This window comes from Salmo salar, chromosome 03, assembly GCF_965601325.2.
Source record: "Salmo salar chromosome 03, fSalSal1, whole genome shotgun sequence".
Taxonomy (NCBI): Eukaryota; Metazoa; Chordata; class Actinopteri; order Salmoniformes; family Salmonidae; genus Salmo; species Salmo salar.
In genome coordinates, this window is record NC_138293.1 from 65,629,722 (window position 1) to 65,652,022 (window position 22,301).

The 22,301-nt window shown below is 42.5% G+C and overlaps 1 protein-coding gene across 1 annotated transcript; it reads left to right on the plus strand.

Annotated features, from left to right (window-relative positions):
- Positions 1-274: 274 nt before the first annotated feature.
- On the plus strand, positions 275-18,348 carry LOC106601053 (G-protein coupled receptor 146). Its single transcript, XM_014192954.3, has 2 exons — positions 275-560; positions 14,886-18,348. Exon 2 carries the CDS (start codon positions 14,929-14,931, stop codon positions 15,934-15,936), a length of 1,008 nt encoding a protein of 335 aa, XP_014048429.2. The 5' UTR covers positions 275-560; positions 14,886-14,928; the 3' UTR covers positions 15,937-18,348.
- Positions 18,349-22,301: the final 3,953 nt, after the last annotated feature.

Below are 22,301 nucleotides of genomic sequence, written 5' to 3' on the forward strand. Positions count from 1 at the left end.
AACACTGATAACGGCAAACTCAAAGTAAAACTGATTTTCCAACAAACTCTTTCTGCATCTAACAGCATACATTACTGGCCGAAAACTGCTGTCAGGCTCCCTCGGTATGACTGGGTGTTTTGCGCACGTAAAAGCGGGGTATGTTGTTGAGAGTCCATCCAACTCCCCCTCTGATCTGCTTCGTCCAATGAGTGCGTCGAGGGCGAGTCGGGCCTCATCGACGAAACGAAGGAGACTGTGGGGGAGGGTCACGTGTGTATACACTGTAGGGTTCAGTACCACTCAATTCGTAGTAAGTTGTCAACGTCCTCCCCTTTCGAGAACAAACCTCGTCAGACTAGAAACTGTATCGCTAAATGCAGCAGTAGCCTAAGTAACTACGCAAAAAGTAATAGATCCAACTATACCGTTTTTGTATTTTTTTTTTCTTCCGAATAGAAAAGGTTACGACGTTTGTTACAAGTGAACACCAAATGTAATTACAGAGAAATGTCAGTGGAAGTACAGCAAAACCCGATGCCTCCGTAGACTTGTCGCCGTGCCAAATCTGTACTTTTCTGGTGAGTTTTCCTAAAATGTTTGTATCATTTTTCAGCAGACTGCATATTGAGTTCCACACAAACATATTTCCTATCTATGTTCGGACGAAAGCATTGAATTTACTGTTTAATTTGGCTGTAGAATAAATAGGTAGGCTATGATAAAATATAGCGTGTGTTTGAATGTAGTGGTCAACAATAGCCTCACAGATGTTATGTCATCTATAGTTTCTATAGATGACAGTTATCCTCGTTTAGCTCCCAATGGTCGGTAGCACCCATAGGAAATCGGCGCCGAATAGGTTGCAAGCAAATGGATACAATGTATCCGCGAGTCTAGATTCTGTAACGGATATATATAATGATACATTGCTTTTAGTTTAGCAGGATGTATTACATTAGACAGTTCAATAAGTTACGAAAAAGTAATCGTTTAACAGCTTTGTGCTTTAATGTTTCTGGAAACACTTGCACAAATAGGTTTCGTAATCACTAAAGACCCTATTACCAGCAATCTAATTCATGCATAGGTAGATCATACTGTGACTATCATCAACAACATTGATTTGAAGGATGATATAACTTACAAACATATGGACATTTTACATGAACCTACTGTTAAAGTAAGACTGGTCTCATAGACTAGACATAGTACACGTAAATACGGGACACTCAAATTAGTACATAAGCGACATGGCCAAAAGTATGTGGACACCTGCTCGTTGAACATCTCATTCCAAAATCATGGGTATTAGTAGGGAGTTGCTCCCCCCAGCCTCCACTCTTCTGGGAATGCTTTCCACTCGATGTTGGAACATTTCTACAGGGACCCTTTTCTTCTATTCAGCCACAAGAGCATTAGTGAAGTCGTGCACTGATGTTTGGCGATTAGGCCTGGCTCGCAGTTGGTGTGCCAATTCATCCCAAAGGTATTCAATGGGGTTGAGGTCAGGGCTCTGCGCAGGCCAGTCAAGTTCTTTCACACCGATCTTGACAAACCATTTCTGTATGGACCTCACTTTGTGCACGGGGGCATTGTCATGTTGAAACAGGAAAGGGTCTTCCCCAATCTGTTGCCACAAAGTGGGAAGTACAGAATCGCTTAGAATATCATTGTATGCTGTAGCGTTAAGATGTCCCTTTACTGGAACGAAGGGGCCTAGCCAGAACAATGAAAAACAGCCCCAGACCATTATTCCTCCACCACCAAACTTTACAGTTGGCGCTATACTTTGGGGCAGGTAGCGTTCTCCTGGCGTTTGCCAAACCCAGATTCATCTGTCGGACTGCCAGATGGTGAAGCGTGATTCATCACTCCAGAGAATACGTTTACACTGCTTGAGAGTCCAATGGCGGGGTGCTTTGCACCACTCCAGCCGATGCATGGCATTCTGCATGGTGATATTAGGCTTGTGTGCGGCTGCTCGGTCATGGAAACCCATTTCATGAAGCACCCGACAAACAGTTCTTGTGCTGACGTTGCTTCCAGAGACAGTTTGCACTCCGCGGTCCCGTTCTGTGAGCTTGTGTGGTCTACCACACAAGCTGTTGTTGCTCCTAGATGTTTCCACTTCACAATAACAGCACTTACAGTTGACTGGGGCAGCTCTAGCAGGGCAGAAATGTAACTTCTTGGAAAGGTCACACCCAATGATGGTGCCATATTAAAAGTCACTAAGCTCTTCAGTAAGGCCATACCTCTGTCAATGGAGATTGCATGGCTGTGTGCTCAATTTTATACACCTATCGGCAATTGGGTGTGGCTGAAATAGCCGAATCCAGTAATTTGAAGTGGTGTCCACATAATTTTGTATATATAGGTTATGTTATGTTTGGTATGGTTACATAAAATGAAAAGAGGGTGGTTGGTCGGGGTGGATGGGTAGGTATATAACGTGAATGTCTAGCAACCCAAAGGTTCCGTGTTCGAATCTCATCACGGAATGCTTTAGCATTTGAGCTAATTAGCAACTTTGTAACTACCGTAATTTCCAGACTATAAGCTGCAACTTTTTCCCCAGGCTTTGAACCTCGCGGCTTAAACAATGACGCGGCTAATATATGGATTTTTCCTGCTTTCAAATTTGTTTTGTCCAAAAAAACACATTCTGTGACGTGCTCAGTTTTTTTGGCGGCATGAAGCTTTCATTAGACCAATGAAATTGCCAAACGGGTTACGGTCAAACAACTTTTTTGTTTACTGTTTCGATTAAATCGAGCGCTCTCTGATTACGGTAGTCATTTTGTCACCCTGATTCCTGGGGGCACAACAAAGTATTTGCAGCCACTCGACATCAGTGTAAATCGTGCATTTAAAGTGGCGCTCCGTGTTCAGCGGGAGGCTTGGATGACAAGTGGGGAGAAATCCTTCACTAAAACGGGCCGCATGCGAAGAGCAACTTATGGTCAAGTCTGCCAGTGGGTCCTGACAGCGTGGAGCATTGTCAAAAAATCCACTATCATCAACGGGTTTCGAAAGGCTGGACTGCTGCGTGTTGAAGAGGGCTCAGCGGGGGATTTGCCTCCGGATGAAAGTGACGAGAACGACAATGAAAACGATCCAATATCGGATGAAGCAATTCTGAGGCTATTCAACTCTGACACCGAAGGAGATGGTTTCAGTGCACAGGAGGAGGAAGATAGTGACCAATGACTTTCTTGGTAGGCTACTGTTTACTGCAAATTTTTTATTTTTCGGTAAAGCCTATTTATTTTTGTTACAAGCCGTGTTTCGTTAAAGCCTATTTATTTTTGTTACAAGCCGTGTTTCGTTAAAGCCTGTGTAAAGTTCATTTGTTTCAATGTACCGGTAGGCACCTGCGGCTTATTTATGTTCAAAATAATATATATTTTTTAAATTCAGTGGGTGCGGCTTATATTCAGGTGCGCTTAATAGTCCGGAAATTACGGTACTTACTACTTTTTAGCTACTTTGCACCTACTTAGCATGTTAGCTAACCCTTCCCCTAACCCTAACCTTAAATATTTTTGCTAACCCTTTAACCTAACTCCTAACCCCTAGGGCTAGCTAACGTTAGCATTAGCCACCTAGCCATCGTTAACCACAACAAATTGGAATTCGTAACATATCATACGTTTTGTTAGTTTGTAACATGTTGTAGATTTTAGAGGTCGACCGATTAATCGGAATGGCCGATTAATTAGGGCCGATTTCAAGTTTTCATAACAATCGGAAATCGGTATTTTTGGACGGCGATTTGGCCGATTACATATATATATATATATATATATATGTTCCAACATCAGATTTTTACCTTGTCAGCTCAGGGATTCAATCTTGCAACCTTACGTTAACTAGTCCAACGCTCTAACCACCTGCTTTACATTGCACTCCACGAGGAGCCTGCCTGTTACGCGAATGCAGTAGGAAGCCAAGGTAAGTTGCTCACTAGCATTAAACTTATCTTATAAAAAACAATCAATCAATCATAATCACTAGTTAACTACACATGGTTGATGATATTACTAGTTAATCTAGCCTGTTTTGCGTTGCATATAATCGCTTAGGTACACGTTGCGCCAACCATAAACATTAATGCCTTTCTTAAAATCAATACACAAGTATATATTTTTAAACCTGCATATCTAGTTAATATTGCCTGCTAACATGAATTTCTTTTAACTAGGGGAAATGTGTCACTTCTCTTGCAAACAGAGTCAGGGTATATGCAGCAGTTTGGGCCGCCTGGCTCGTTGCGAACTGTGAAGACTATTTCTTCCTAACAAAGACAGCCGACTTGGCCAAACGGGGGATGATTTAACAAAAGCGCATTTGCGAAAAAAGCACAATCGTTGCACGACTGTACCTAACCATAAACATCAATGCCTTTCTTAAAATCAATACACAGAAGTATATATTTTTAAACCTGCATATTTAGCTAAAAGAAATCCAGGTTAGCAGGCAATATTAACCAGGTGAAATTGTGTCATTTTGCGTTCATTGCACGCAGTCAGGGTATATGCAACAGTTTGGGCCGCCTGGCTCGTTGCGAACTAATTTGCCAGAATTTTACGTAATTATGACAAAACATTGAAGGTTGTGCAATGTAACAGGAATAACGTTTTGTTTTCGAGATGATAGTTTCCGGATTCGACCATATTAATGACCTAAGGCTCATATTTCTGTGTGTTATTATGTTATAATTAAGTCTATGATTTGATAGAGCAGTCTGACTGAGCGGTGGTAGGCAGCAGCAGGCTCGTAAGCATTCATTCAAATAGCCCTTCGCAATGCATTGCGCTGTTTATGACTTCAAGCCTGTCAACTCCCAAGATGAGGATGGTGTAACCGATGTGAAATGACTAGCTAGTAGCGTTTCAAACGTCACTCGCTCTGAGACTTGGAGTAGTTGTTTCCCTTGCTCTACATGGGTAACGCTGCTTCGAGGGTGGCTGTTGTCGATGTGTTCCTGGTTCGAGCCCAGGTAGGAGCGAGGAGAGGGACGGAAGCTATACTGTTACACTGGCAATACTAAAGTGCCTATAAGAACATCCAATAGTCAAAGGTATATGAAATACAAATCGTATAGAGAGAAATAGTCCTATAATTCCTATAATAACTACAACCTAAAACATCTTACCTGGGAATATTGAAGACTCATGTTAAAAGGAACCACCAGCTTTCATATGTTCTCATGTTCTGAGCAAGGAACTTAAACGTTAGCTTTCTTACATGGCACATATTGCACTTTTACTTTCTTCTCCAAATACTTTGTTTTTGCATTATTTAAACCAAATTGATTTTATTGATGTATTATATTAAGTTAAAATAAGTGTTCATTCAGTATTGTTGTAATTGTCATTATTACAAATAAATAAATAAAAAAATCGGACGATTAATCGGTATCGTTTTTTTTGGGTCCTCCAATAATCGGTATCAGCGTTGAAAAATCATAATCGGTCGACCTCTAGTAGATTTTGCAAAATTCGTTACATATTGTTTGATTTGCAATTCATAACATATCATACGATTTGTAATTTGTAACATAACATAAATGGAAGATGACATCCACAAATGTATACATACGAAACGTAACATATCATACCAAATGGAGTGTATTAGATTTCCGTACAGAATAATACGAAATGCACTGAGACCATGTTGTTAAAGTCCACCTGTGACTTAGCATGGCAATAAAGTGTAATTATGGATCTATTGCTTGAAGGGCAATTCCACGTAACAGAATTATTTTCAGACTCAGATTTTCCACTTTAAAATGTATGCCAAACAAAAACCATTGATTTCAAAGTTTAACAAACCAACTATATGCACCAGGACTACTTTGAAAAATGTACACAGAAAATTGAACAAAAACAAATTTACTGTAAGAGTGGTGCAGGTGCAAAGTTTGGTAACAGTAAAATCTCCCTCAGTTTGTAATGCGACCACGTTTTACCAAAACTCTGTTAAATATCGGCTCTGAATTAAGATTCAGAGATGCAGAAATAATGGGGTGTCAGCTATAATATGACACCTTGAGTTTAAAAAAATCTGTTTTGGTTATTGAACTACAGTAAGTAATGTGAATGTAATTACATCATGGGTCCCCGATCTGTACTACATAGAAATGCATAATTATGGGTATGTCATTATCTTCATGGTGATGTATCCTGAATAGGTACACGAAGGTAGAAATATGCAATATCCTCCTTTGCATTTTTGGGTATTATTCTACACATTAGCTATTGTTCTAATGAACTCTGCCCCCAAACAAGACCAAATTTGGTTGTTCTGGACCGGACCAAATTTCAACCAGTCCTAGACGTATATGTTTCATAAGTTTGGACATCATAGTATAGCATAGTAGAGCACAGTAGAGTACAGAGGTACCAATGCCTATAACTGTTAGAACCCTGAATTCACCCATATAGGGCTCCAGATTGTGGTGTGTGGGGCCACGATGCGGCCAGTCGCTCCTACAGACATTGGACATTGGTACTCTTACTGTACTGTGCTGTCCAAACTTGTGAAACATAGACGTCTATGATTAGTTAAGATTTGGTCCAGTCCAGACCAACCAAATTTGGTCTTGTTTGGGGGCAGAGTTCATTAGAATCCAACGACAGCCAGAGTGGATGCTGTTTACAGTAAATGGAAAGAGAGGGGGCTCATGGGTAGGTGTCAGTAAGAGCCGGGAGAAGTAACATTAACTGGCAAGAGAGAGAAGAGCGAGGCAGAGAGAGGGAGGGGTTTCACACTCTCGCTTTGACTACCAGACAACAGAAAGAGAAAGAATGAGCTGAACATAACAGTATGCCAGTGGAAGGGAGGACAGTAGCAGATGACCCAACTCTGGTTTGTGACTACTATGATTTTCCATTGTTGCCAATTCAATTACAGTAATTCTGTTACTGATTTTTCACAATTCTGTAATTGATTTGGTGATAGAATTAAAAGTGTTAATAAATAAAAATGTGTATCAGTAAAAACATTCATTGGTAGGTCTACCTTTACTTGTTACAGGTGCTAACTTTCATTATCCTCCCACCTCATGAGGGCGAGAAATAAACATCTATCTTAAAGATATGTGGGTTTTTAGTAACAGTGAAAAGACACAAGGCAATGTTTCTTAAACTTACAGAAGGCAAATCATTTCGCCAAAACGAAATATAAATATTGATATTAGTTGTCAGAGGTCTTTACTTCAACATTATTGTGTTTTGATGTATTCCTAATTCTTGGAAGTGTTTTCTGACCTCTTTTCATTCTGTTTGACCAGAAATCAAAGTCATTACTTGTGCCTAATTTTTAATATGGAAAATGGATGAAAAATGTATCTATGCCTTCATTTCCTGAAAATATAGACTGTTAGCTTTTATTTGTCACCTAATTCGATATGCTTCTGTGAACTTCACATGAGTCATTTTACAAGTAAATCATGGGAAACTATTTCACAGGTGGCATGATGTTCAAGAAGACTGACAGGCCATGCGCTCACAGATTACTTTGGTTTTAGAAATGTACTTGCCCTGCAACCAATTACACACTTTCTTGTCAAACATACTTTTTTCAGTGTGTATTTACATGAGAAGTCATTTGGGAAGGACATTTTGGCTGTGCTTTGGCATCCCTTGATATAGTAGCCTACTCATATGTAACTTCCATATTACTCAATTTACTGATATCATCATGTTGTTGTTACTTAATTGGTAACTAATGCATTAAATTGTGTTTATGATATAGATACACTTGCTACTCGTTAAAAGTCTCAGTGGTGGTTAATTACAGTGTTAAAACATATATTTTGGAAAATATTCACAGATTCCTGTGATTATTTTCTCCCTATTTTGCATTGAAACTGCTACTTAAAGCCCCCATGCAGTCTTTTTAATTGTATTCTTAAATCATTACTGTATGTCTAATAAATCACTGTGCGTGTTTATTTAAAAACATGTTTTCATTTATTTCCCTAAGGCTCCTTTTCCCTTTTAAATGCTCAGTCTGATCGTGTGGCGTGTTGATACAAATGTAAATATATTTACATACACAGCCCTGATTGGCGGATAGGATCTTCTAGACCAGGGGTGTCAAACTCATTCCACCGAGGGCCAAGTGTCTGCGGGTGCTATTTTTTTCTCCTTTCAATCAAGCCCTAGACAACCAGGTGGGAGGAGTTCCTTACTAATCAGTAACCTTCATTCATCAATCAAGTACAAGGGAGGAGCGAAAACCCCCAGACACTCTGCCCTCCGTGGAATGAGTTTGACACGTGTGATCTAGACTCTAGAGCCCTCAAACTCAACTCTGGACCTCGAAGCCAGTTCCACTGCTTTTTTTCTTAATTGTTCCCCTTTAATCAGGCACTGATTTAGACCTGGGACACCAGGTGGGTGTAATACATTTTCAGGTAGAACAGAAAACCAGCAGGCTCTGGACCTCGTAGGGTAAGAGTTAAATACCCCTGCACTAGAGCCTTCCCACTTACCCCTTCAAATTAGGAGGATACATATGCAAATAAAATATGACTGGTCATTGGTCAGAATAATCCGATCCGATTATGATGTCATGCAATGGGACAAAAACTCCATCCCACCTGAATAGGCTAAAATTCTAATAATACTGTATTATTTTGTCAAGCCATTTATGAAGAAAAACTCTGGAATGCCAATATAGAATAGAAGTTCATTAGTTTACATGAATTCATGCTTTTTTAGTAGCAGCATTCCCCTATATGAGAACTAGGGGAAGCACTCAGGTGGGTTTTTCCAAGTGTGTAGCTGACAACATATTTCTACTGGATTACATAAGAGACATATCACATTTTCCCATTTCGTCATCAACATTGTCTTCCTTCAATCACTTCACTGAGTGCCGTCCAAACAGGAATTATTGTTTACAGGAATTATGCAATATTTAAACAAATATCCTCTTTTCTATCATGTATAGTACACAGACTGGCTGAGATTAAGGACTGGCTGGACTATCAATAGAAAGCACAGAGGTGAGGTGTGGAATAAAGTCAGTAGATTAGAGTGTGTCAGACAAAATGAACAGAACTATTTACCGCAATACTGTAAATAAGTCCGTTTTTTTGCACTGAAGTCGTAAGAGAAGCCACCTGCCACATGACATACAAAATCACAATGCATAGTTTTGCTCCTCATTTTGCTGTGATTGTGTAACAAAGTCACGCTAGGCCATTAATTATAATGAGTGAAAATGCACCAGGTTCTACACTGTTGAGCGTTATGGTATATAACAAACCCTAAGCCTGCGGCACACCAGAGCGGGCACCTTCACACAAATCACACGCCGCTCCCCTCGGTTGTTATGCTACTCTGAGGGAAGCGAAAGCAGGTGTGAATATCAAAGGGAGCTATTCATGAGAGCTGAAGGACTTTCACAGGTGGAATTATTCATGAAACAGTAACGTATTCTCACATCGTTCTGAAATGTTAATGTGTTCCCTCCTAGCCTCCTAGCCTCTCCTCAAACGAAGTGCAAAGAGGACAATCGGTGTGAAACCAGACGCGATGCCAATGTTATCCTGTTTGGGAGAATAGATAGATTTTTTGAGCAGAGGAAATTGCTTGTATGGTATGAAATGAGTTTGAATGAAATGTTGGCCTAATCTAATTGCGGTTAGATTCAGAGTTGATTGAATGCTCTGTTGTTAGTTTGCGCAACATCTGAAAGTAAGTCTCCAAATGTGCAGTATGATCCTTCCAGAAAGCTGCTCTTGCTCTAGCTATCAAACACCATTAGAGACATGTATGCGCTCACATGTGATGTCATTCAGGCGATTCTGGGAAATAGCTGTACGTTCCAGAGGGGAAGTGAGGGGTGTGAGCCTATCACAGAGTGTCACACTATTCACATCAATAACCCTGAGATATCAAATCCATCTGTATCCCTGAACACCCAGCCTGGAGGGAGGGGACCTGCCAAAGCAGAGTTTCTCCTTTTCTACTTCTGGTAATATTAAACTAACAACATTGAACCTTGAAGATGAGTGAAATGAGCAGATTGTCTTGGATCAGGTCAGCTGTAATATCTTGGTGTTCCCATACTAAATGTGTTGTAGTGAACTCCTATGGTTACAGCATAAAATATTGGCCCAGGCTAGTGTAATACCACAATTATGGTAGGGTTTGGTGACATACTGTTCACCGAAGGCTTCTTACAATTCAACCAGGTGTCCTATGAATGGCGTTTTCCCATCTCAACCAGGTGCCCTTTATAGTGAAGAAAGCGTCTATGGAATGCCCTGTTGTGTTGACGTGCCTGTTACTGTCAGTGAAGCGTCAGCAGCGTAGCTCACTATCTTCACATCCTTAGGAATGCGTCTACCATCCCAGTCCACGTTTTGTCATGGTCTCTTGACAGAGAAAAGGTTCTGGAAAACTGGTGAATGAAAAGAGATTTACAGAGAAGATCTGCGGTCTATTCCAACACGAAGATTGTACTGGAATACAAAATAAAGGAGTTGTGTTTTGATGTTCGGTGTGGGTAATTAAGAGGGGATGACAGTGTGACATAAAGGGCGATTACATCTCAAGCACGCTGTGTGCTGTGCCTTTTGATTGTTCACACATACTTCCACAGCCCATTAGGCTGCTGTGTTCATTATTAACACATTGTCCACGTCTCTAAGAGGACTCGCACAGTCAACACTGCTGTCCCATGAATATAGAGACATTTAGTGTTTTTCACACTGTGTATTCATATACTGTATTCTTCACATTGCTCATTCTGCAATGTCCTACTGTACATTGCAGTTTTGTTACACCGTTTATACACACTGCGTATTTATATACTGGATTCATATTTATATGCTTATAAACTGGGTGGTTCGAGCCCTGAATGCTGATTGGCTGACAGCCGTGGTATTTCAGACCGGATACCACAGGTTTGACAAAACATTTATTTTTACTGCTCTAATTACATTGGTAGCCAGTTTATAATAGCAATAAGGCATCTTGGGTTTGTTGTATATGGCCAATACACCACGGGCTAAGGGCTGTATCTATAAAGGCACAAGGCGAGACCCAAATGCAGACACAGGAGGCAGATGGTTGAGCTCCGATATGTATTATAGCAAAAGGGGGAGGCAAAAGGCAGGTCGGGTACAGGCGAGAGTTCATAAACCAGGTCAGAGTCCAAACGGTACAAGACGATAGGCAGGCTCGAGGTCAGGGGCAGCCAGAGTGGTCAGGCAGGCGGGCTCAGAGTCAGGACAGGCAAGGGTCAAAACCAGGAGGGTGAGAACAGAGAGACTGGAAAAAGCAGGAGCTGAGACAGAAAAACGCTGGTTGACTTGACAAACAAGACAAACTGGCACAGAGACACAGGAAACACAGGGATAAATACACCGGGGATAATAAGTGACACCTGGAGGGGGTGGAGACAAGCACAAGGACACAACAGATCAGGGCGTGACAGTATCAAAGCCCTTAGCCGTGGTATATTGGCCATGTACCATAATCCTTCAGGCCGTATTGCTTAATTATACACTGACTGTACAAAACATTAGGAACACCTGCTCTTTCCATAACATAGACTGACCAGGTGAATCCAGGTGAAAGCTATGATCCCTTATTGATGTCACTTGTTAAAGCCACTTCAATCAGTGTAGAAGAAGGAGACAGGTTACAGAAGGATTTTTAAGACTTGAGACAATTGAGACATGGATTGTGTATGTGTGCCATTCAGAGGGTTAATGGGCAAAACAAAATATTTAAGTGCTTTTGAACGGAGTGTAGTAGTAGGTGCCAGGCACTGGTTTGAGTGTGTTAAGAACTGCAATGCTGCTGGGTTTTTCACGCTCATTTTCCTGTGTGTATCAAGAATGGTCCATCACCCAAAGGACATCCAGCCAACTTGACACAACTCAGTATTAGGAAGGTGTGCTTAATGTTTTGTGTATACTGGATTCTTATTCATATACTGTATGTTATGTTAGGAGCTAGTAACACAAGCATTTTGCTGCACCCACTATAGGGACCCATTATAACATCTGCTAAACTGTGTACACGTCCAATAAACTTTGATTTGATTTGAGGAGAGACCGACTCTAACTAAGGGGTTGCGAGCTCAAGATACACACCTGTTCTTCCTGTTCAGTACGGCAGGGTGTAATTCCCAAAGACAGGTTACTCACATGCCTTTGTCTTTAGTCTTAGTGAGCCCTCCCCCACCCCTTTAAACTCGAGCAGAAAACGAGTCACCTGGTGGCTTTAGAGTGGTTTTTACCAGGGGCAGTGGCAGCCCCATTTCACCTGTCTCTGGGAAAGGAAAGCATCTGGGAGTTTTTGAAAGGGTAACCGTACACCGCCCCCCTGCTGCACGCCCCTCCATGCAGTGTACTCTCCTTACAGCCAGCTGGAGAGGTGTGGAGGAGCACACAGGAACACTGTGTGTGTGTGTGTCAAATCTAATTGTATTTTTTGTATGCGCCGAATACAACAGGTGTAGATTTTACCATGAAATTCTTATTTACGAGCCCTTTCCCAACAACACAGTTTAAAAAGTTAGAAAAGATTAGCAAAAAATAATAATAATGGAAATAGTAACACAATAACAGTAACAAGGCTTTATACAAGGAGTACCGGTACCGAGTCAATGTCCGGGGATACGAGGTAATTGAGGTAATATGTACATGTAGGTAGGGGTAAAAGTGTCTAGGTAATCGGGATAGATAATAAACAGAGTACCAGCCGCATATGTGAAAGTGTTTCTGTGTGAGTGTGTGGCGTCAATATCCGTGTGTGTGTGTGTGTGTGTGTGTGTCTGTGTGTGTGTGTGTGTGTCCTCAGGCAGAAACTGAGGTTATGTAATTGAAAGAAGGAATGTTCTCTTTACTGGCTGTGGTATCTTCCCAGCCTCAACCTCTTGCAAACAAAATCATCTGTCTGCTCTGTTTCCAAAACATTGTCTGGAAATGTTATTTTGTAGTAGTCTGACCGGTCACCAGGTAAACACGTAATATGAGCTTGTAAATATGCTTCCTTACTTTGCACGAGAGCGGCTTGTGCACCAGTTGATTCATCCAACCTTTTAAAATCATATGTTTTTTGTCTCGCGCTTTTCCGAAGCATCAAACCCCACGTCTCTCTTAGGGGAATCTTATCATTGATTCTATATTTTTCATTTTGAACTGTCCAAGCTTGAATACAATGTTGAGAATTCTCCCCTTGTTCCATTCCCTCCTGACATAAGCTCTTTTGTTAGCGTATGCTTTCACTTCTTCCTGAGCAGAATTAATATGATCTGAGTTGGCATGTTCCAGTTCAGACTCCGGCAGGCAGAGTTATGTAACTGGTGTTTTAATGAGCAGGCTCTCACTGCGCCAAGCAGCAGGCTTGATCCCCAGTCAGGCCGTTCCCCCCTCCATGTGCCCAGGCGTTCTCTCTGACCTTACCCTGAACTCCAACCTCACGCTCAGTCCACTCCACACTGACCCCTCCCTGGGACCGCCCGGCCAGGCGCAGGGGGGCTGCATCACATTTCACCGTCTATAAATCTACCCATCACCCGCAACATCCCGCAAACTCCTTAGCTCTCTCTCTCGTCTCTGTTCCTCTCTTTCGCTCGCTCGCTCGCACACACACACACAAACACACACACACAAATACACACACACACACATACACACACACAAATACACACACACAAATGCACACACACACAAACCAGTGTAGTAACCTGAACAGAAGGTGCTCATGCTTTGGAAGAGACATGGATTGGAAGAGACATGGATTGGAAGACGTAGAAGCCAAGCGGCCTGCAGAGTCAGGCTATAGTAAAGAGGGAGGTCTTCATCTGAAGGACAACAAGGGCAACTCTCCAAAGGCAGCCTGGCCCCTGCATGTTATTCTTCCATCAGAACAAGGGATTCACTTGCTCTGGCAGGAGAGGCCCTGAACACTGCAGAAAGAAAGAACGTTTTTTAAGGCTGGAGCTGACCAATGAAACATATTGTGAGGAGTTTTTATTCAGCCAGTGAAATGCAATGAAGTGGAATTAATGGTGTTACCCCAGGCATAATAGCCATGCCGTGTGTGTGTGTGTGTGTGTGTGTGTGTGTGTGTGTGTGTGTGTGTGTGTGTGTGTGTGTGTGTGTGTGTGTGTGTGTGTGTGTGTGTGTGTGTGTGTGTAGTCTTGCTTGCTTCTCTCTTCTCACTTTTAAAGAACCACAAGAATGACTCCAATAACATAGATAGTCCTAGAACATGTCTCAAGGAAACACTTGAAATGAGAAAAAACAGTGCCTGTTGTTTAGTTTAGTTTGTTGTTTCCCACATGGAAAAATATTTCAACAATCTACTGATCTTCTTCATGATGGATTATGAGATTGTTTAAAAGAGAATGGAAACGCATTATCTCTTCCTATTTGAGTGATTTTAATTCAAACAGTAGGAAGGAGAGGGGGAGACATGAGGGTGGAGAACATTTTCTCTTCAGTCATCAGTGTTAATACTTGACCACACATCAGCTGTTTTCGCCTCAGTCATCAGTGTTAATACTTGACCACACATCAGCTGTTTTCGCCTCAGTCATCAGTGTTAATACTTGACCACACATCAGCTGTTTTCGCCTCAGTCATCAGTGTTAATACTTGACCACACATCAGCTGTTTTCGCCTCAGTCATCAGTGTTAATACTTGACCACACATCAGCTGTTTTCGCCTCAGTCATCAGTGTTAATACTTGACCACACATCAGCTGTTTTCGCCTCAGTCATCAGTGTTAATACTTGACCACACATCAGCTGTTTTCGCCTCAGTCATCAGTGTTAATATTTGACCACACATCAGCACTTGTTCATGTAATGAAAAACAAGATAACTTAACTAATGTTGTTCTCCTCTCTCTGTCTGTCTCCAGCCAAGCCAGTGCACCAGTGCAGCCCTCTCTCAGAGCCCTAGCTATGTGGAGCTGTATGGCTTACAATGAGACGGACTCCAGCTCCGAACACCGGCTCTGCCAGGACTTTGGCCTCGTCCTTTCCGTCTTCTCCTTGTTCTACCTCATGGTGTGCTTCCCCATAGGGCTCTGCTACAACACCCTGCTGGTGGTGGTCAACCTCTCCAACAAGATGTCCATGACCATGCCGGACGTCTACTTCGTCAACATGGCCATCGCTGGCCTGGTCCTCAACCTGGTGGCCCCCGTGGAGCTGCTAGGCCCTAGCTTCACACGATGGCCTGTGTGGGAGTACAACAATGAGATCTACATCACCCTGCTCATCCTCTTCAACATCTCCTCCCTGGTCATCATGTACTCCACCACACTGCTCAGCCTGGACTACTACATCGAGCGAGCGCTGCCACGCACCTACATGTCCAGCGTGTACAACACCAAGCACGTGTGCGGGTTCATCTGGGGCGGCGCCGTGCTCACCAGCTTCTCCTCGCTGCTCTTCTACGTGTGCAACCACGTCTCCACCAAGATCATCGAGTGCTCCAAGATGCAGAACAAGGAGGCTGCGGACGCCATCATGATGTTCATTGGCTACGTGGTTCCGGCCGTGGCCGTGCTGTATGCTTTCGTGCTCATCCTCCGCATTAGGAAGGAGTCCACCCCGCTGGACCAGGACTCATCCCGGCTGGACCCTTCTATCCACCGGCTGCTGCTGGCCTCTGTCTGCATGCAGTTTGTCCTATGGACCCCGTACTACATGACTCTACTGGTACACACTATAGCCGGGGCGCCGGGGAGCTACGGCAGCAACAACAAACAGCGGCTCACAATTTACTTCTTCCTGAGGTGTCTGTCGGAGCTGCTGGCCTTCTCCAGTAGCTTCGCCATGCCTCTCATGTACAGGCAGATGAACAAGAACTTCTCCCACAAGCTGCAGCGGCTGCTAAAGAGGCTAAACTGCAGGGACACACCCTGCCCTCACGAACACTCCTCAGTGCAGCAGGTGGCGACGTGAGACAGGGCCAGGCCTTACTAACCCCTAACCTCTTACCCAGGCTGCACTTATTATCACAGACCCCACAGAGCCCGCAACACGTGGCCTTAGCAGTCAGCTACAGGTCCACTGCTGCTACTCTGGCTGGAGTCTTGACTTTCAATGAAACTAAGGAATCTTCAGTGACTTTCTAGAACTTGACTTTCTTTATCCAGTTCTGCAGCGAGAGGACGAACCAAGTAGAAACCACTAAGTGCATTAGCAAGCTTGTCACTTGGATACTTGGTTGTTAGATTGGGGGCGCAAAGCCGTTGTAATGCGGTGTCTCTTCTAATACACACAGGGTGATTCACCAACACAGGCTGTAGAGATACTGCGCTGCACACCAAAACTGACAATGAGTTATACTATTGGAGTAACAATTGTTTTTATATCTCATGTGTCAATCAGCATGTTACTAATATGCATGTAGCTGGTAGTAGGTAGGAAGTGGAATGCAACCTGTTTATGACCCTGTCAGACCACCCAGTGCCCTGGAGCCTGAGGCCATGTCTCATTTGAAGAGTTCCTGTCCAGCCTCGGCCACAACACTCTGGAGGGGTCTCAAATGGCACCCTATTCCCTACATAGTGCATTACATTTGATCAGAGCCCTATGTGTCCGGTTAAACAGTAGTGCACTATATAGGAAATAGGGTCCCATTACAGACACATCCTCTGTCCTCCACTGTCTTGCACCTAGAGATAACCTTTGCCTGCTCGTCACCCTCAGCAGTTTACACAGTACTATACATGTACCTTGTTTAATTTCACACCTCTACGGCATTACATAGGATCATGTGAACTACCGAGAAATTTTCCACACAGCTTCTATTCAGGGTTCAGGCATGGCCAACTTACCTCTTGTGTCCTAGAATGCTATCACTTAACTGGCTGCACACAACACCCAGTCATTGTGTGGGGAACATTTGCCTTGGCTCAGTTGATGTGATGTCTAAAAGCTGCTTAAAGGCACAGAAGTGACCTGCACAGCTGCTTTGCTATCTTGCTTCCCACTAAAGAGGAAGACTGTTTATATATAAAACATGTCCTATTTATATTTCAGCTAAATAATGAACACGTCAATCACATTTCACTCTTGTCATGTTATGGTGATGTCCGTTATTGCATGTGATTATGTGATGGTATGAAGTGTTGAAGTCTTTGTTGCTAAAATGAAAAGGTCAGTTTAGTCATCTCCACTTTGAAAGAGACAATACAATGATAAGCTGTAACCCATTGTTTAAAAGAGACAATACAATGATAAGCTGTAACCCATTGTTTAAACATGTTGCTTCTTGCTACTGCTGGGGTATCCAAGCCACCTCATGATAAGTATTGACTTAATTAAAAGATCAGCAAAACCCTTTGAGTTTAAATGCTGAGGAACCCTAAAAATGAGTCCACACCCTGTTAATCATTATTTAAGGTCTGGTCAAAGTCCTAATTTATTACAGTTGAAATGCTCTTTCTGAGCAGTAGAGCAACAGAGGGACAGATATGTCACATGTTCTGCCCTGCTACTATCAGAAACAAACAAATGACATATGTCTAGACTTATATTGGCTCATTTTCATTCCAGGGTTGTTGAATGATGGTAGAGTTCACTGAAAATGTCATACAATGAAAAGGATTCTGGCTCTTGCACAGTAAAGTTAGTTATAAGCAATGTTATTCTACCTTTAGATATGACCAACGACACCAGGAAATAAAGAACGGTTAGGAATAGGAACTGAAATAGGAAACAGTAAATTCTCACAGTTAAAGATTCAGTCCGAGATCTTAGGCACTTACAACTTCCTAACATATCATACGAAGTGGATGACATAGTACTCAACTGTTTTCTACTTTCGTGTACCAGTTTTGGCTCAAGAGCACTACTTTCAAAACTACTGGCTGAAATTATACAAAACCTTTGGAGCGTCACTTTAATGGGATTCTTAGTTTTAGAATGACAGATTTCATCGCCCTTTACCTCCCCTTTATGTTGTGCCATTATAACCCACCAAAATTAGTATATATTTTTTAAAGAACCAGTACTGTATGTTTATGGGAAACGTTAGAGTATGCTATTCTTTGAAATCCACCTATATAAGCAGAGATAAGAATGTATTTTATTTCATGAGGTTTAGCTACATAGGTCAAGATGAATCCAGTTTCAGATGTGATGCTTTTGTGATTGTGTATATACCAGTATATATGTATAATATGAAATATCTGTATATATTGTATGTTAGAGATTTACTGGAAAAACACCATGTCCTCTCACAAATACAGTATTATTTTCTCAAATATATATTTAGATACTGTAGCTTCAGTAATCTTCTCTATTGTCAGTTGAGTCAAAGACTGATTACACAATAAACTAACATGGGAATTAAACACAATGTCTGTTCTTTTAGTTTCTCTTTGTCTTGATGTTCAAAGTGTTCTTTTGATATGCTAATGTCAACTGTATCCAGTATCCACAGTACATTGTCATGACGAATCAATGTCAACATTTCTGAGGGTATTCTTGTGTCAGTAAACAATGCCAAACTTATTTTTCATTGCTGTTTGAAGCCATGGGGATAGTGCCAGCTATAGAGAGCAGAAACCACACTTATGTGTCATCTTGCAACATACTGTAATTAGGTTTGGTTGCCCCTCTACAGAGCTTGGTAAACCATAGCCATTTATACTGTAAAAAGAGCTTGTTTGCCCGTTCTCCCATTGGCAGCTGGGTCTCTTTTTTTCAAATCAACACACTAATCACATGGGACAGGCTCAGACAATCCCACCTGGGACCCTGTGACCTGGGGGTGTTTCCCTGCGTTGGTCCAAATACAGACCTGTCATGTTTTATATCCATGCGGTTGAAACCCAGCCTCGTCAACAGCAGGATCTACTTAAAACACCCACGCATTTTGAAATGAATCGACGCTATTTATATGTTCTGATGAATTTAAGCCCCCTTTCGAGAGATGATGTTATTCTGGGTTGACATCCCCTCCCCCATGTCCATTTCCAGGGTTAATGTTGAGCTACCGTTGTGCGCTATAGAGGTAAAAAAAAAAAAAAAAAAAAAAGACAGCGGGACACATCCATTTCCAACGTTAATCTCTTCATATACTGAGACCTAGAATAGACTCTCTGTCTGCACTGTAAACCCGCTAGAGTAACCGTGGCTGTGGCACGTCCCTTTAACCACACTGTGTAAAACAGGAACAATCCAGGCATTCTGTGAATTCTTTTGACATCCGTGGGCCTGGCTATACAGCCCAGTGTTGTTGCAATTCTCAACAAGAGCAATATTGTTCTGCTATACGATAACAGTGTGGAGCAGCTGATGTGGGAGTCGTGCTGGAGATAAAGGAGTCCGAGGAAGCAGAAGCGGAAAAGTGAAGACATTAAATAGCGAGTTGTTTTGTTAGAATGTCCAACTGAGAGGAGTAGAAGGAGTAGAAACAGGGTTCTGACGTATTCCAGCATGGGGAACAGGTGACAGACAATTAGATCTAGCCCTGGAGACTTTGGCAGGGTTTATACTCAACAGACCCCCCACACTAACTCAAACCGTCTCAGTCTACATTTGTAATTACTTTTGAGGGGATGAAATTTGAGCTTAACCAAATGACAGCACCATTGCATAAAGGACAACCCTTTAATCTCCCCCCTGCTGGGGGGAAAAAAATGACTTAATGATCAGTTGCTGCTGCTACAGCTACTGTTGATAGATACTTTAAATGTTCAGGCTTCAGGAAGTCCTGAGTCTGCACAGTCGTGCAACATATACAGTACATTATACACTACTGCTGTGCTTTAAGTCCTCGTAGCTATAGGTCTTGCCAAACAGTGCAGCCATAGTTTAAAAGAGAAGGCTTAAAATACTACAGACTGTACATCTGGAAATGATATGATAATGGAGTGAATTGAAAACGGTTGCCATGGAAGCAGTTCCCTTCTGAGAATAGGAGTTTCTTAAGGTAGACTCACTAGAAAGCAGTATTAAGAAAACAACACACTAACCATCATCAGTTTATGTTTCCCTCACTGTCATAACATGTTAACCATTTTAGTTGCTGAAATAAATAGCCTAGTTTGTGGCCGCGTGTCGTCATTTGTAGTTATTTCCATTAATGAACAACGGTCTGTACGATAATATCCATCTGTCGATGTACTATATTCTGTGTGTCAGCTGCAAGTTCCAAATGGGAGAGAGAAGCTGTTTCCAAGAACACAGGAAGTCCTATGTAGGTGAAGAGCATTGAAACATGCTGCCAACTAGCCTGAGGACAGACAACAAGACATGACCCTGTGCCTGGACACAATCAACTCATTGTCTCCCCTCAGCTCCATTGTCAGAGCTACATCTGTGGAGCAGCCAGCAAACAACAACAACCTGCTATAGCCTGACCAGGAGAGAATGTTGATGTTCTTGATGAGAAGACATTGGTGAGGTCACCATGTTTGCCACTGATCCCCTTTACCCTCGTATCCTATGGTCTATTTGCAGAGTTACTAAATATACATAGCATTTGGCCAGGGGCTCTCTATGTTCATTGGATGAACAACAAGAGAAAAGCATGCATTTAAGCTACGTTTCAGGCTGCAGAAATAGCACGAATAGCTATTATACCAGCTAACAGAGGGTTAATACAGTTAACACGCTAAAATAGTAGAATGAGCTGCTATGCTATTAACTGTAACCTGCTGTTAATTAGGTTAAACAGGAGCTTACATGTGCCTTAGAACATGCTAGACCACCTATGTAGCTTGCCCATTTGGTTTATCACTTAAACCTAGCTGTTTCGGTTGGCTGACACCCAGATCCCTCACAAAATCTTTCAAAACACAGCCAGTCGGTTCCTTCAATAACATGTAGCAAAATCAAGTGCAAGATAAGCCTAAATTCTGTAACCTCAGGAAAAAGAAAAACAAGCAGTGATTAAAAAAATATTATTTGAGAATTTCTGGGTGTTGAGCACACTGAATCAGACTTGCAGCCTGATATATTTCCAGTCTTGTCAGTTGGCTAGGAATTTGCTTATCTCCTATGACAACAGCACTGTAGGACGGATGATGAGAGCAATGACCTCATGATCGGAGTAGAGTTGGACTCTGGCTACACTGCTGTCCTGTCCCTGTAACTTCCTCTGACGGCTGATGATAAGCTGTACTACACAACATGGATTTGGGGTGGGGAGGTTTACTTTAGAGACGCTCAGTGAAATCATCCTCCCTGTCCCACCCTATCCTCTCCTCTCCGCTGGGAAGACAACCAGACCAAAGCACATTTTTTAAACACTATCCACCCTCCCTCGCCTGCCAGCCATACTCTATGATCTCTACCCCCTCTCCCTCAGATGAGGACCAGAGAATCAAAAATACAATAACAATGAGAACAGAATATCAAGCAGGGCCCTGGAACCACTGGAGGATCCTGTCCGTGTACGATGCCCCATCATGAGGCTGTGGTTGTGGGTCTGGAAGACTGTCAGAGAGCCAGCAGCATGCCAGGCAAAAAGGCCTGTTAAGTGAAGGCAGATGAATGTGTTCTTCTTCTCCCCAGTTTATTGAAGCCCAATAGACCTCCCACCTCCTTTCCCCCAGAACCCACAGACAGAAAACTGGCACAGACTAATAACATTTGGATGCTGTTCACATTGTCTTGTTCGTAACTTGTTGCGGTATTTGTTGTTGTTCTTTCTTTGATGGTGAGCCTTTCTTTTGTGCTGCCGTACCAAGGGGTATGAGTTGTGGAAGGATTACTCCTTTGACATGTTTTGCATTAATCACAACAAAACCCTCACCCCACCCCTCTTTCTTCATCCTATTATCAAACACCCACTCACCCCCTGAGAATCTAAGCAGTTCATCATAATCCGTCAGGGAGTACAGTACTATCACCGTACATCAGATCGTCTGTCTAATTAGCCTGTTAGAGAGCCATTAACAATGACTCATTGTTATCAATAAACAAGGAACAAGCTTACATTATGGCTCAAAGGATGTCCAATGTGGCACACAGATAGTCATTCTTTCAGATAATGTTGGTCTTTCCAAAAGCAACACCAACAACAACGTGTATGGCACACACGCACGCACACACCTCCTCCTACTCCTCCCAACCTACCTTCGCCAGCGTCGGTGGGAGCCAGTGGGGTGTCACCCAAGAAGACTAGTGCACTGTTCAAGGAGGCAGCTGGACCTGCTTTTCAGAGCGCAGGTGCACAGTTCACTGTGGGTGTGTCACAACAACAGCCACATCAACTGATCCCAGGTCAGTACCCTCTGACCTCTGCCAGATGGGGATATGAAGTACACTATGATCTCTTCTTAGCCACAGTACACTAGCTTTGCCAAGAA